This window comes from Dasypus novemcinctus, chromosome 8 (genome assembly GCF_030445035.2).
Source record: "Dasypus novemcinctus isolate mDasNov1 chromosome 8, mDasNov1.1.hap2, whole genome shotgun sequence".
In the NCBI taxonomy this organism is placed as follows: Eukaryota; Metazoa; Chordata; class Mammalia; order Cingulata; family Dasypodidae; genus Dasypus; species Dasypus novemcinctus.
The window spans coordinates 71,042,154-71,056,798 of record NC_080680.1 but is presented as its reverse complement, the minus strand read 5'-3'; the positions used below and the strand labels follow the sequence as shown (position 1 = coordinate 71,056,798).

General features: G+C 36.0%; 1 protein-coding gene across 5 annotated transcripts in view; it reads right to left on the bottom strand.

Annotated features, from left to right (window-relative positions):
* Positions 1-14,645, bottom strand: part of IFT74 (intraflagellar transport 74) — an 89,644-nt gene that overhangs the window by 12,215 nt on the left and 62,784 nt on the right. For all 5 annotated transcript variants that reach the window (XM_004447443.5, XM_004447441.4, XM_004447444.4 and 2 more), the window contains 3 exons: positions 9,253-9,306; positions 6,262-6,359; positions 4,886-5,012 (listed from right to left, as the gene is read on the bottom strand). In XM_004447443.5, the coding sequence (XP_004447500.2) occupies positions 4,886-5,012; positions 6,262-6,359; positions 9,253-9,306 (279 nt within the window). The remainder of the gene's footprint in view (positions 1-4,885; positions 5,013-6,261; positions 6,360-9,252; positions 9,307-14,645) is intronic.

The window sequence follows — 14,645 nt, the reverse complement described above, 5'->3', positions numbered from 1 at the left end:
GACTAGAGAGAGATAAGCATGTAACAAAGGACTGAGTTATGCCACCAGAAGCCAAGGGATGCCATGAATTGCCACTCACCAACCAGGAACCCAGGAGTGAAATGAAATAGAGTCTCCCCTTTAAGGGGAAGCATGGCCCTGCTGCATCTTGGTTTCAGACTTCTACTTTCCAGACCATGAAGTAAAAAAATTACTGCTGTTTAAGCCAACTGGTCTGTGGTACTTTGTCACAGCAGATTGGCAAAGTGACACAATGACTTTCATGAAAAACGAAGGATGTGGGGCATAATCATTTGAAATTCACATGGAGACAACCATGCTTTCCCACAATTATAATCACTTACAAAAATAGAATTCTGAGAGAGTTAGAGCAATAATTAATTCACTTTAAAAAGGGATTTTATAGAATTCATAAAGAATAAGTCTCAAGGCAATAAACTTAATTTAAAAATTCAGGTAGTTATTTGAAATCTTTTTCTGAATCAAGTAAACTATATTTAAAGTCCTCACTTCTGAATTTTTTTTTCAGGAGCCATACACACTGGTTTTTCTAGAAGGGAGAACATGGTTGGTATAGGGTAAAGTTTATCTTCCTTTAACAACAGGGCCCCATGAAAAGCTTCTCCAAGGGAAGAGACAGGAAGAGGATGCAGTCTAGTTCCTTCTGATATGCTATGAAGTTGAGAAGTTTACCAAGCAGTGTGTACATTGTAGCAAAATCTCAGAAAGAACCACTTTGACCTGGGGAAGTGTTTCTGAAATATTCTGCCATCAGCACATTTGTTTACTCCCTAGAGTTTCCTTTCCAAAAATATAAATAAAAGTTACTACTGAAAGATGCCATGCCTCTTTATTCATGAAGTATACTGGTATTTCTCAACGTTTTAAAAATTATGATCCCCCTAAGGAGACATTTTTAGATGTTTTATCTTTAATTGTCTTCCCCTGCCCCAGTGAAAATTTTATATGGAATATATACTCCATTAATGTTCTGGCCCTAAGATTTTTTTCACCCTACTCCCAAGAACCACTTTTGCCCTCTTGGGGATGACATTGCCTTGTTAAGAATGTATGCTGAATACTAAGAAAATCAGGTGAGTTCCAATGATAACCTCAGGTGTAGAAATTGGTTTGGGAAGCAATTCATAAAAGGGGAATGTAAAATCCATTGACTCTGAAGCTGAATAAGAACAATGTTCAAACCTCTAATGGATTCCCAGACATAAGAAATTTCTTGGAGGTGGGAGACAATGTTGTGGAAAAAGAGGAAGAGTAATTTACATGGCTCAGTCTGAAATAAGACTTAAAAGTAACTCAGTAGCTATGTTCACAGGGTCCTAAAGATGTTCTGTGTGAGCACTAATTCTATGAGGTTTTTATGTTCCTATACCAGGGGCCCTAGGCCAGATTTGCTATATATTACATAATACAATCAAAGATGGTGTTTATATCAAAGCCAGGTTTTTTTCTCTTCTATTAGGTATCACTCAGCTGTTTTCTGCACATTCTCCCAGTGATACTTTATCTTTTAATCACAGTAAGCCTTTTGACCACCACAAAGAAAGAATTTCTTTTAGAAGAAATAAATTGCTCAAAAAGTGAATTTTCCTTGGTGAAATATCCTATACATTCATTCAGAAGCTGCATTTGAGATACATAAAAGTGGTAACGGATACTCTATTAAAGCCATGATAGTCAGCAATTCTATTTTTAAATAATTTCTGAAGTTTAAAATTCTTCCTGGTCTACATCAGTCCCCTTAAAGAAGACAATTCATTCTTTTGGAGTGAATGGGTTCCTACTGCAATATTATTAGTGCCTGCATGATTTGGTAAATTCATTTTATAAAAATATTTATATTTTTTAACTCAGTTCATTGACACCATCACTAATGAAATTAGAAATGTTTTTATAAAATAAATTTGCCACATATTATGGGATAGAAGAAGCAATAAAAACTGCTAAGTACCAAACTTTACTTTACCATAAATTTTAACTCATTTCATGCAAGTTTGTGTTTTAACATTCCTCTTATGCCTTGAAACATTGTTTCTATATACATTTTTTTTTTTTTTAAAGATTTATTTATTTATTTAATTCCCCCCTGGCTGTCTGTTCTCTGTGTCTATTTGCTGCGTCTTATTTCTTTGTCCGCTTCTGTTGTCGTCAGCAGCACGGGAAGTGTGGGTGGCGCCATTCCTGGGCAGGCTGCACTTTCTTTCGCGCTGGGCGGCTCTCCTTACGGGTGCACTCCTTGCGCTTGGGGCTCCCCTACGCAGGGGACACCCCTGCGTGGCACGGCACTCCTTGCGCGCATCAGCACTGCGCATGGGCCAGCTCCACACGGGTCAAGGAGGCCCGGGGTTTGAACCTCGGACCTCCCATGTGGTAGATGGACGCCCTAACCACTGGGCCAAAGTCCGTTTCCCTCTATATACATTTTTGATACTTCTTTCTTTACAAAGGTACTTTTACCAGTTGTATGTTGGAACTGACTGCTAATGATAGGTTTTAAAATTTTAACTATAAATATCTATGGGTGAGTGCAATTTATATTTTCATTATTTCGCCACTAGAAGGAAAGTTATCTCAGGTTATAGTGAGTGAATAATTAAAGGATCTCTCCTCCTACAGATGTAAAGTAGATTTGTTTGTTTCTTTTTTTAATATATCCAAATATAGATTTTCAAAGAGAAAAAAAGTAACTTAGTAAATGAAATTCATTGTAGGGATCAGAGGCTGCAACCCTTAACAAGTAAGATTTTCAGTAAAATACTTTTCATGGTAGTAAACTGGATTTTTATCTCCACTGAAACCAGCTTTTATTCTATTTCAACTATACATCTCAGAAGAAAACATAATGGTTAAATTTTAATTGGAAAAACAAATACAAAATATAAAAGCATGGAAGGGATACAAAGGTCAGATTATTAGATTTGTTTCCTAGTATTGATTTTTTACCTTTTAAAAAATATAAGATATTTTGACAGTCAATACACAAAGACAGCTTCGAGGAGGCAAAAGTCTGTTGAATTAATATTGATCTTAGATAAGTGAAAAACTTAGATACTATGGTATAAAACAAAATAGAGTTGAAATAATTAAACTAAAATTCTTTAACTTATAGATAAAAACAAAATAAAAATTTAAAAATACTCATGGTCAATTCCAAAAATAAGCATAAATCAAGGTTAGAAGGTACCTCTGACATATAATTCAGATATACAAATAAAGCGGTGGCAAAAAAACTCTAAAAAAATCTGAACAAATAAGAAAATACACTTACATGTATAGAAAAATAGCAATTGTTCATCTATATCATCAATCTAAATTCATATTATATTGCTAGCATTTAGTATGTCCATAATCCCTTATCTGAAACTCTCGGGCAATTTTATTTTATAATAGAATTCAGAATTCTTTGTATTTTGGAAAATATAGTGAATATATGATTACTACATAATTCTCCCAACAGTATCTAAGGCAGCACCCTGTAATTAAGTATTCTGCTGCAAAAGTATGATTACTTACACTAAGGGGGATAATTATAGACTATAAATAGCCTCATGTCAGTTCAGGTCAAGTTAGATTTTGCTGCCAAGATCTCTTAGGATTTCAGAATTCCAGATAAATTAATCCATTATTCCATTTCAAGTATTTTTTTTTAACATTAAGTTAACAAATCTCAAGAAAGCCTTCATTTCTCATAATCTCACAAACAGCCAGAGAGCAATTCCAAGAAGACAAATAAACAGGTAGCCAATTCAAAGTGAACACACACCAGCATCTTCACAAGAAAGAACACCTATAGCTGGTGCAAAAACCAGATTTCACGTAAATTTTTACATGACTTTATCTTAGGTTCTTTAAACTTAACCTTGTTTCTAATCTCTACCTGTACTGTCCAAACAGCAGCCACTAGCCACATAAGGGTTTTTTTTTTAGGTACAGGGATCAGGGATTGAACCTGAGACCTCGTATATGGAAAGCCAGCACTCAACCACTAGCCATATTGGCTTCCCTGAGTTGGATTTTTGTTTTGCTTGTAGTTTGTTTTTGTTTCTTTCAGGAGTCACCAGGAACAAATTCAGGACCTCCCACATGGGAAAAAGGAGCTCAACTACTTGAGCCATATCTGCTCCTGCCACATATGGCTTTTGAGCACATGAAGTGTGTCTAGTCTGAATTGAGATATGCTATAAATATAAAAGTATCTCAACAATTCTTATTACATGTTGAAATTATATTTTCGATACAATAATATAATAAAATGCATTATTAAAATTCATTTCACCTGTATCTTTTAACTTCTTTAATGTGGCTACTTGAAAATTTATAATTATTTTAGTGGTTATTATATTTCCATTGGACAGAATTGCTCTAGACTCATGCTAGTAAGCATGGCTGAAACTAATTTAAAATTAAAGCATTATCTCCTCCAGGGCACCTCCCCTGACTGTACTGGATCTGTGTATTCTGAATTTCCAAAGCACTTTAGGCTAACTTTTATCACAGCACTGTTTTATTGTGTAATGATTGCTTATTTGTATTAAGCAAACAGATTTTTTGTTTGTTCATTTTGCTTTGTTTTTGTTTTTTACCACTATGTACCCAGGCTATTGTTACAGCACAGTCATGGAGCAAGTGTTCAATAAATGTTATGAAATGAATGAAAATATCTCACTGTAATACTAATAATATGATGTAAAAACTCATGCAAAATTCTGAGACAACAAATGGTTGGGCAATGGGCAATCATAAATTATGCTCTCAGTCAAATGAGACTTTCAAAAAATCAAAGAGAGTAACATTAATAGATTTTAAAAATTCCTCTTTACTACAGGAAAAAGAAGAAAGGATATTAAAACCTAGCTTGTTTTCTTACCTGATGTCAAATTCCTCGCTGTACTCTGTGATTTCTGCATTTCAGTAGATTTAAAATTGAGGTCATCCTGCATCATTTTCAGTTCTTGATTGGTGATAGAGGATATCTGTTTCATACGATTTATGTTCTACATTTGCAGAGAAATTAAAATGGAAAGAATTCCAATGATTAACTCTTCAATAAAACCCATAGAAAACAATGCTAAAGGACAGACGTTTTGAATACACTAATCACTATAGATGAATAATACATTATAGAATAATACAGCAAGATTCAAAGTCAGGTTTTCTCACTGAGTAATGGCTAAACTAAAATTGAGAATTCTTTTGTTTTCATTTGTCTTCTTATGCTGTAGAAAAAATTCAACTACACTACTTTAGGAACTGATTTGGAATTTTAAAACACTCAGAATATTGAAAAGGGACCATGTAATTTTATTCCTATGGTACCACACATATCAGATCCTTAATCAACATTCTTTGATGAATGCAGATACTCATTAGGCACACTTACAAGAAGAGTCCTTTCTATTTACAACGCAAATTACCTATAAAAATAAATTAACACTTTCCAATATAATGTCCATGTTCTAAAATTATCTGTGCAAATATCATTTCTACAATTCAGACAGATTAACAATGAAAGAAATCTTTTTTAAAAAAAGATTTATTTATTTCTCCCCCCCCCCCCCCCCCCCGCCCATTGTTTGCTCTCTGTGTCCATTCACTGTGTGTTCTGTGTTTGCTTGTATTCTCATTAGGCAGCTCCAGGAACCGATCCTGGGACCTTCTGGAGTGGGAGAGAGGCAATCATTCTCTTGCACCACCTCTGTTCCCTGTTCTGCTATGTCTTCTTATTGTCTCTCCTCTGTGTCTCTTGTTGTGTCATCTTGCTGTGCCAGCTCTCCACTGTTGGCCAGCACTCCTATGCGGGGCAATACTCTGCGTGGGGTGGTACTCCCACGTGGGGCTGGCACTCAGTGTGGGCCAGCTTGGCACACAGGCCAGCTTGCCTTCACCAGGAGACCCTGGGCATCGAACCCTGGACTTCCTGTATGGGAAACAGAAGCCTAACTGCTTGAGCCACATCCGTTTCCCAGTGAAAGAAATCTTAAGAATTACTTTGAATTAATGCCCAGTATATTTTACTGCTCAATATTGATGTCATACATATGCCATCCTTTTCCACAAAATCTTATTAGTGGACATTTTCTAAAGCAATAAAAATTAATGCCAATAAAATAACAAAAGAAATTTAAAGTAAATAGCTTAAATGAGCAGACATAATGGTGGTTCATTCCATTTTTTTGAGTTGTATTTGGAAAGGCAGTCACAGTTAAAATAACGAGGACACCAAGGTAAGTGCATGGTACTTACTCGACTACTGTGCTCCAAAAGTGCAACAATGTTGGCTTCTATCTGTGTCTTCCTTTCTAGTTCCTGATACTTATTTTCTTCAAAGGTCTCAATAAAAGCTGCCAATTGAAAAACATGATTAATTGACGCTATTTACTCTTCATATATTTAACATGATATAAAATGTGATTGTAGGCCTTAAGAATACTTTTTAGAAATTCAAAGCAAATATAAATTTTAAACCATCACTGTTTAATTTTTTATTAATCCAAGGGTAATTAAATTACTCGATAAGAACATTTCTACATACTTTCAAACTTTTAAAACCTAACTGTAAATGACTTTCCCAATTTTAGGTAAACTAAAATTTATAAATAAAAGCTCAGAAACTAATAAAACGGAGTTCAGAAAAAAAAAACGTTTTTACATATGCTATCCTTGATATATCTGAAATTATTAATATCTATAATTAGCCTCTAACTTTACTTTTAAAAATAATTCTACTAAATATCTATTTTATCTGAAAATTGGTATTTTACGTATAATGCATTAATGTCAACTAAATAGATTTAATAATTTATTTGGATTATAAAGGGTGTAAGAAATCATCTTTTTTTCTTGTCAAATATAGAACAAGCCCAGAATTTGATCTTATTTATTACATTCTTTAAGAAATTACATGGCTTTTCTCAAAGTAAAAACTTTCCAAAAAAAATAATTTTGCTGTTAGTATGAAATAAACAAACACCAGTACAGCTTCCCATTTGTAATGATCCATTAGTTGTTAGTTTTTTTCCCATTATATTTTTAATATACAGTTTAATTGAAAAAGTTTCAAGAAAATATTTTTATTTGAATATGGTGACAGATGACCACACTTGACACTATAAATACATTAGAGAAGTTGTGAACTTATAAAACAATCATATATAATGTGCAGAATACCCAGATAATCACCCCTCCACCAACAACTAATATTGTTGTGAAACATTTGTTACAGATTATGAAAGAACATCATCAAATTAACTATGGTCTATAGCACTACAATGTATATTTGGTATATTTTTTCCATATCCCTTACTATTAACACATTACCTTCTTTGATATTAAAGTAAAAAGTTACAATATTGCTGATAACTAGTCAATGTCACATTAATTGTATTTTTCCCATGCATCACCATCTTATAAGAGTGATGTACATTTGTTCTTGTTCATAGAAGAACATTCTTGTATTTGTACAATTAACTACAATCGTCCTCCACCTCTGAGTTCACTATGTTATTTGGTCCCTAAAATATTCTCTAGCTTTCTTTCAATTGACATTTACATCCCTAGATTACCCCTTTATAAACCAGCTGTATTAGTTATACTCACTATAATGTGTTACCACTCACTCTATTCATTTCTTCACATTTATAGTCAAGCTACTTAAAAATCCTATCCTGCTACTCTGCTGAACTCATTTATTAGATCTAGTAGCTTTGTTCACACTTAACATTTTAAAAGAGAATGGCATTTTCTTTAAAGTTGTCTTCCTTCAAGATCTAAATGCAGGTCTTAGCTTTGAATATCCTGCATTTATATCTGTTGAATAGATATGAAATGGTAACAGGAAATTTTTACACAAACTAAGGCATAAACGAACAGTCTTTCAGATGTTATTTTGTTAGGAAAAAAAACCATAATTGAACATTTGGGAAGGAGTCTAGGATAGGTGATCTCTAATTCTTAAGAGTCTGTAGTAACAAAGGAGTCTTTTTAATTCATTCAGGAAACACTTATTAAATGAACATTTACTGATGACATCTAAGTGCCAGATGCCATACTATATAGTATTAGTGATTGCCCATATTGTGGAGTTGTGACACATCATTCCTTGATTTTATACCTTCTCCTTTACCAAAAGTACTGCTTGCTTGTTTTTTAATAATGAATTAATTTTGGGAGAAGTTTTTAGCACTTTCTGAAATTTTAAAGAAATCTTGGGATGTTATATTTGACAATTACTACTTTATAAAATGCTTCTATGAAAGTAACAATTGACATCAGATTTATGAAACTTTAGGTTCTAGTAAAACAATTTTAAAAGGAAACCAGAAATAACAGATGTCAATTTTGAAAATTTTCTGAATATACAACATAAACTGAATGAAGATCTATTTATGAAGTCAAGTTGAGGTTTTTTTAAAAAGTGAATGAAGGGAAACGGACTTTGGCCCAGTGGTTAGGGCGTCCGTCTACGACATGGGAGGTCCGCGGTTCAAGCCCCGGGCCTCCTTGACCCGTGTGGAGCTGGCCCATGTGCAGTGCTGATGCGCGCAAGGAGTGCCGCCCCACGCAGGGGTGTCCCCCGCGTAGGGGAGCCCCACGTGCAAGGAGTGCACCCATAAGGAGAGCCGCCCAGCGCAAAGGAGGGAGCAGCCTGCCGAGGAATGGTGCCGCCCACACTTCCTGTGCCGCTGATGACAACAGAAGCGGACAAAGAAACAAGACGCAGCAAAAAGACAACCGGGGGAGGGGAGGGGAATTAAATAAATAAAAATAAATCTTTAAAAAAAAAAAAAGTGAATGAAAAGCTGAAAGTAAAGTTATGGTTGGTGATAGAACCAAGTAATGAGATCTGAGGTGAGGGATAATAATGAGATAAGGATTAGGAAGGTATAAGAGTAAAAGATATTGAAGTTGAACACAGTAAAGTATGTCAAAAAGAACATTCAATTCAGTCAACAAGTGGTCTACAGACTCTCTGAACAATGAACATGAATACTAGCTTTAGAACCAATCTCCAACATACACTTACACAAAGGTACAAAACCTTTTCAGAATTCTCTATCCAGCCTGAAATTACTGTAGATATTTAGTAATTATCTTTAAGGTAAAATGTTTTGAATGTCCATACTTCTATATTCAGTATTAACCATTCTATCTCCCCAAAAGAAGATTCATGAATTAGGATAAATTGACAGCAACTGGGGAATATATTATCTTTAAATTTATGAGATTATAACTTACTGTCCATATTTTCCTCCCTTTTTTTTAGCTCTTTGTACTTCTGATTCATTTCACCTAAAAGAAATATGAAATATAACATTAATTTCAAAAACTCCAGGTACAGTACTCTAAATTAGAAATACCTTTTAGATTCTCTATATGCCATTAGTCATTGAGCATTCAGTATTTTCAACTAGGAGAAATTCTTTCAAATTGACTCATGGAGTCTTTTAAAACAGCTATAGAAGTGTGTCTTGACTAGTTGGGGAAAAAAAAACAATTGGAAAGACTTAGAGGGTTTACAATACTTCTTATTTCAGTCCCAATTTGGGACCATTCAACATATTCAACCTATGCATGAACATACTGGTGATGGGAAACATTAAATTCTCATCCAAGTCCATTCCATCTTTGAATAGCTTATGACAGCAAGCAAGATAAGCATAGTGACTTTCCTTACAGAGCTTATAGTCTAGTGACTTAAAATTAAAATGTATTAAATGCTATCATATGAAAACATAAAGGGTGCAATACGAGCACACAGCAAGGCAACGAACCTAGTTCAAGGACCCAGGGAAAATTCCTCTAAAGAAGTAAAATTAACGATGCAATATAAAGAATGAGTAAGAGTTACTTGGTAAAAAATATAAGGGAATGGATTCAAAGCATTCAAAGTACAGAGGTCTGAAAGTGAGAATGAATATGTTAGCACAAGGAACTGAAAGAGTGCTATGTTGAGGGAGAAAATGTGAAGTGATCAAGTGGCACAAAGATGAGGCAGGTTTTGAAAGATATTATAAGATCTGTCTTTAAACTTTCTCCCAAGGAAAATGGTAAAACTACTGAAGAATTTTAATCAAGGGAATAAAATGATCAGTTTGCATTAAAAAAGAAATTTCTGGTCTGGAGGTTGGAAGAGAAAACAAACTGGCGACAAGAAGACCAATTAGGAGGCTGTCACAGTAATCCAAGTGGAAGATAAAGGTTGGCTGGAGTACAGTGGTAGAAGATGGGATGAAAGGTAGTGGATTTTTGTTCAAAACGTTTAAGGACCAGAGTGTATGGATTTTGGGAGGCAGTTAGAGAGGGAGATGTCAAGCATGAGTCCCAGGTTTCTGGCTCAAACAATGGAAAAGAGGATGGTATTAATAGAAAAAGAGATGCAAGTTCAGGAAGAAGTTGCTTACAAGAGTTTGGGACATGTTGAGTTTAATATATATGAAAGACATGTTTAAAACGGTAAAAATCCAAGGCCCAGAAAGATGGATGAAATCCGACTAATGATAACTTTCACAAATGGAATCTGTGCTTGTTCCAATCTGTGGTTAGTTCAGTCAGTTATTAGTATTCTGAAAAAACTAGGAAGCTTATTAAGATGATACCCAATTTATATGGAGGGAATATTAGGCTGGGGATTTCTAAGGAAGTTGATGGGGTCAGGACTCCAGATAAGGAACAGACATCTAGAATGACTCTGGGAAGAGTTCAAAGAATATATGGAAGAACCAATAGTTAGAGCCCAGAAGCTAGAACCCCAGGTCAGCCTGTATTCTAGATATTCTCCTATAAGATATACAATTTTTCTAAGTACTTTATAGCCTGAGCAGTAATATATTTAAGGAGTAGTGGAAGGCAGTGGGGGTAGAGCCCCTAATTACTGGGAGGTGTGTTTGATATAGGAGCATAGAGACATGGACCTCCACCTGTGCATATTTGGTTGCCTGGTTGGGAAATGTGTTAGAAGGAGGCAAAGGAGGGAAGCGGACTTGGCCCAGTGTTTAGGGCATCCGTCTACCACATGGGAGGTCCGCGGTTCAAACCCCGGGCTTCCTTGACCTGTGTGGAGCTGGCCCACGTGCAGTGCTGATGTGTGCAAGGAGTGCCCTGCCATGCAGGGGTGTCCCCCGCATAGGGGAGCTGCCCAGCGTGAAAGAAAGTGTAGCCGTCCCCCGCAGAGGGGAGCTGCCCAGCGTGAAAGAAAGTGCAGCCTGCCCAGGAATGGTGCCACACACACGGACAGCTGACACAATAAGATGATGCAAGAAAAAGAAACAGATTCCTGTGCCGGTGACAACAATAGAAGCGGACAAAGAAGAACACGCAGCAAATAGACACAGAGAACAGACACCTGGGGGGAGGGGGAGAATAAAAAAAATGCTGGTTAAAAAAAAGAAAAAGGAAGTACACAAAGAATATGGCAAAGTACACAAATGTGATGACAAAGTTCAATTAGCAATAGCTTTTCTGCTTTCTGGTCTAAAAACAGTTCTCCTAAATTCATTGAGGACTGCCCTGATACTGAGAAAGTCTTGTGTCAAGGTCCCAAAAACAATACTGCTGGCAAAAAAGCTGAAAGTGAAAGTTGTCTAAGGACTTTTAAATACCCAGGGGGCATGAGGTCATAGCCAGGCTAAACTCAGCACCAGTAGAAAACATTGGTCTACTCAAACTAAGGCAATGGATGCATTGACAAATGTACTGAACTACTATTAAGATCATATTTTCAACAATGGTCAGTCTCAGAACATAATGATGTAGCATGATTTGTTGTGAGGGGGAGGGAAGAAAGTAATTTATTATTAATAACAAACTTTGTATATGATTCAATTAAAAAAATACATCCTATATGGGACTGAGATTAGTCCTATAATAATGTCATTGTTCATGTACCTTACAACAATGTTTTCTGGTGGGAAACAACAAGAAAGAGTTAGAGCTTGTGGCACAAATGTTCTGGGATATCCTAATAGGAGTGTGGTGTGCATGTAAATGTCATACAGCATATACGCAGTAACAGAAAAGTTAGTATCTGTAGAACCTGCCATAGACTAGGTAAAAAGAAAGGATTAGGAAGAAGGTCTAAATCCCAGGCTTTAAGGAATTTAAGTACTATTTTATCTTCTCAACTTGAGAATCCCTGGCACACACGGTCACCAGTTTCCCATCTTGTTTTTAAGAGTTCTGTATACTGTCACTGTAATGAGACATCTCCTCCTGCCACTCAATTGTTCTCAACAATTTTATCAGACAAATCCAATGCACAGTATTTAGTTTTTATCTTATTGTGCAATGTTTGACACTTTTGATACATCCTTCCTTTAAAAAATGTTTTTTCTTTCTTTTCTTGGGGTGGGAGAGGGGCTTTTCTGGCTTTGTCTTTTTAAACAAATCAATTTTATTGATAAATATTAATAAAGCATAAATCCCTCCAAAGTATATAACCAATGGTATTTGGTATAATCACACAGAGGTGCATTTATCACTTCGATCATTTTTGGAGCATTTTCATTAGTCCAATAAGAATGAAAAACAACAAAAAAACACTCACCACTTCTCAATCTCTCTATGCTTCTCCTGCTGTACAGAGATGCTACTCTGACTCTGTGTCACTAGTTTATTTGCATTTATATTTTTAAAAAACAATCTTATAATTGCAATATCACCCATACTCATATTTAACATGAGGTTTCACTATGGTGTACAGTCCCATTTAAATTTTTTATCTTTCCTTCAAGTAATACACAAGACTATATAACAGCTCTACTAGTTACAAACACTATGATATGCTTTCACCATTTCTGTTCATTTGCAAAGATTTACAAACCTTTTAACCAATTCTGCACAGATTAATCCACAACTTTCCATTTTCTAACCTTCTTCTATTATCTGGTGACCTATATTATAAGTATTAATTCCATGAGTTTACACAATATATTTAGTTCATAATAGCACAATCATATAGTACCTGTCCTTTTGTGTCAGGATTGCTTCACTCAACATAATGTCTATCTACCAGGTTCATCCATGCTGTCACATGCTTCACAACTTCATTTCTTTTTACTTCTGCATAATATTCCATTGTATGTATACACCACAAGTTATTTATCCATTCATCAGTTAATGGACACCTGGATTGGCAATTGTGAATAATGCTGCCAGGAACATTGGTGCACAGATGTCTGTTCGTGTCACTGCTCTCAGTTCTTTTGGGTGTATACCTAGTAATTTAATTGTATTGCTGGTCACCTGGCAAGTCTATATTCAACTTCATGAGGAATTGCCAAACAATTATCCACAGTGGCTGTACCATTCTACATTTCCACCATCAGTGATTAAGACACTCCTATCTCTCCATATCCTCTCCAATACTTAGTTTTCCAACTTTTTAATAGTGTCCAGTCTAATAGGTGTGAAATGATATCTCATTGTAGTTTTGATTTGCATTTCCCTAATCACTAGTGATGTTGAACATTTTTTCATGTGTTCTTTTTTGCCATTTGTCTTTCTTCTTTGGACAATTGTCTTTTCAAGTCTTTTGCTCATTTTTAAAAGCAGGTTGTTTGTCTTTTTATTGTTGAATTGTATGATCCCTTTATAAATCATGGGTATTAAACACTAATCAGATATGTGATTGTCAAATATTTTCTCCCAGAATCAGCTGCCTTTTCATCCTTTGTTATTCTATTTTTTTAAAATGTTACATTAAAAATATATGAGGTCCCCATCTACCCCCCACCCCCTCACCTCACTCCTCCCACATCAACAACCTCTTTCATCATCATGGGACATTCACTGCATTTGGTGAATACATTTTGGAGCACTGCTGAAACACATGGATAGTGGTTTACATTGTATTTTATTTTATTAAGATTTATTATTTATTTATTTCTCTCCCCTTCCTTGCCTCCCACCCCCAGTTGTCTGCTCTCTGTGAACATTCGCTGTGTGTTCTTCTGTGACCACTTGTATTCTTGTCAGCAGCACCCAGAATCTGTGTCTCCTTTTGTTGTGTCATCTTGCTGCATCAGCCTTCACGTGTACGATGCCACTCCTGGGCAGGCTGCACTTTTTTCGCACTGGGTGGCTCTCCTTACAGGGTGCACTCCTTGTACACGGGGCTACCCTAATGTGGGGGACACCCCTGTATGGCATGGCACTCCCTGTGTGTATCAGCACTGTGCATGGGCCCGCTCACCACATGGGTTAGGAGGCCCTGGGTTTGAACCCTGGATCTCCCATGTAGTAGGTGAATGGCCTGTTGGGCCAAATCCACCTCCCTACATTGCAGTTTACACTCTCCCACAGTCCACCCAGTGGTCCGTGGCAGGGGTGGTTTGAGGCAACAGTGTTTAATTTTGAGGAGGTACCATTTACCTATTTTCTCTGTTGTTGCTCATGCTTTGGTTGTAAGGTTTAAGAAACTGCCACCTAACACAAGATCCTGAAGATGTTTTCCTCCATTTTCTTTTAGGAGTTTCATGGTTCCTGCTTTTATATTTAGGCACTTGATCCATTTTGAGTTAATTTTTGTGTAAGTGTAAGATAGGGGTCCTCTTTCTTCCTTTTGGATATGGCTATCCAGTTCTCCCAGCACCATTTGTTGAATAGTCTGTTCCGGACCAGCTGGGGGGGGC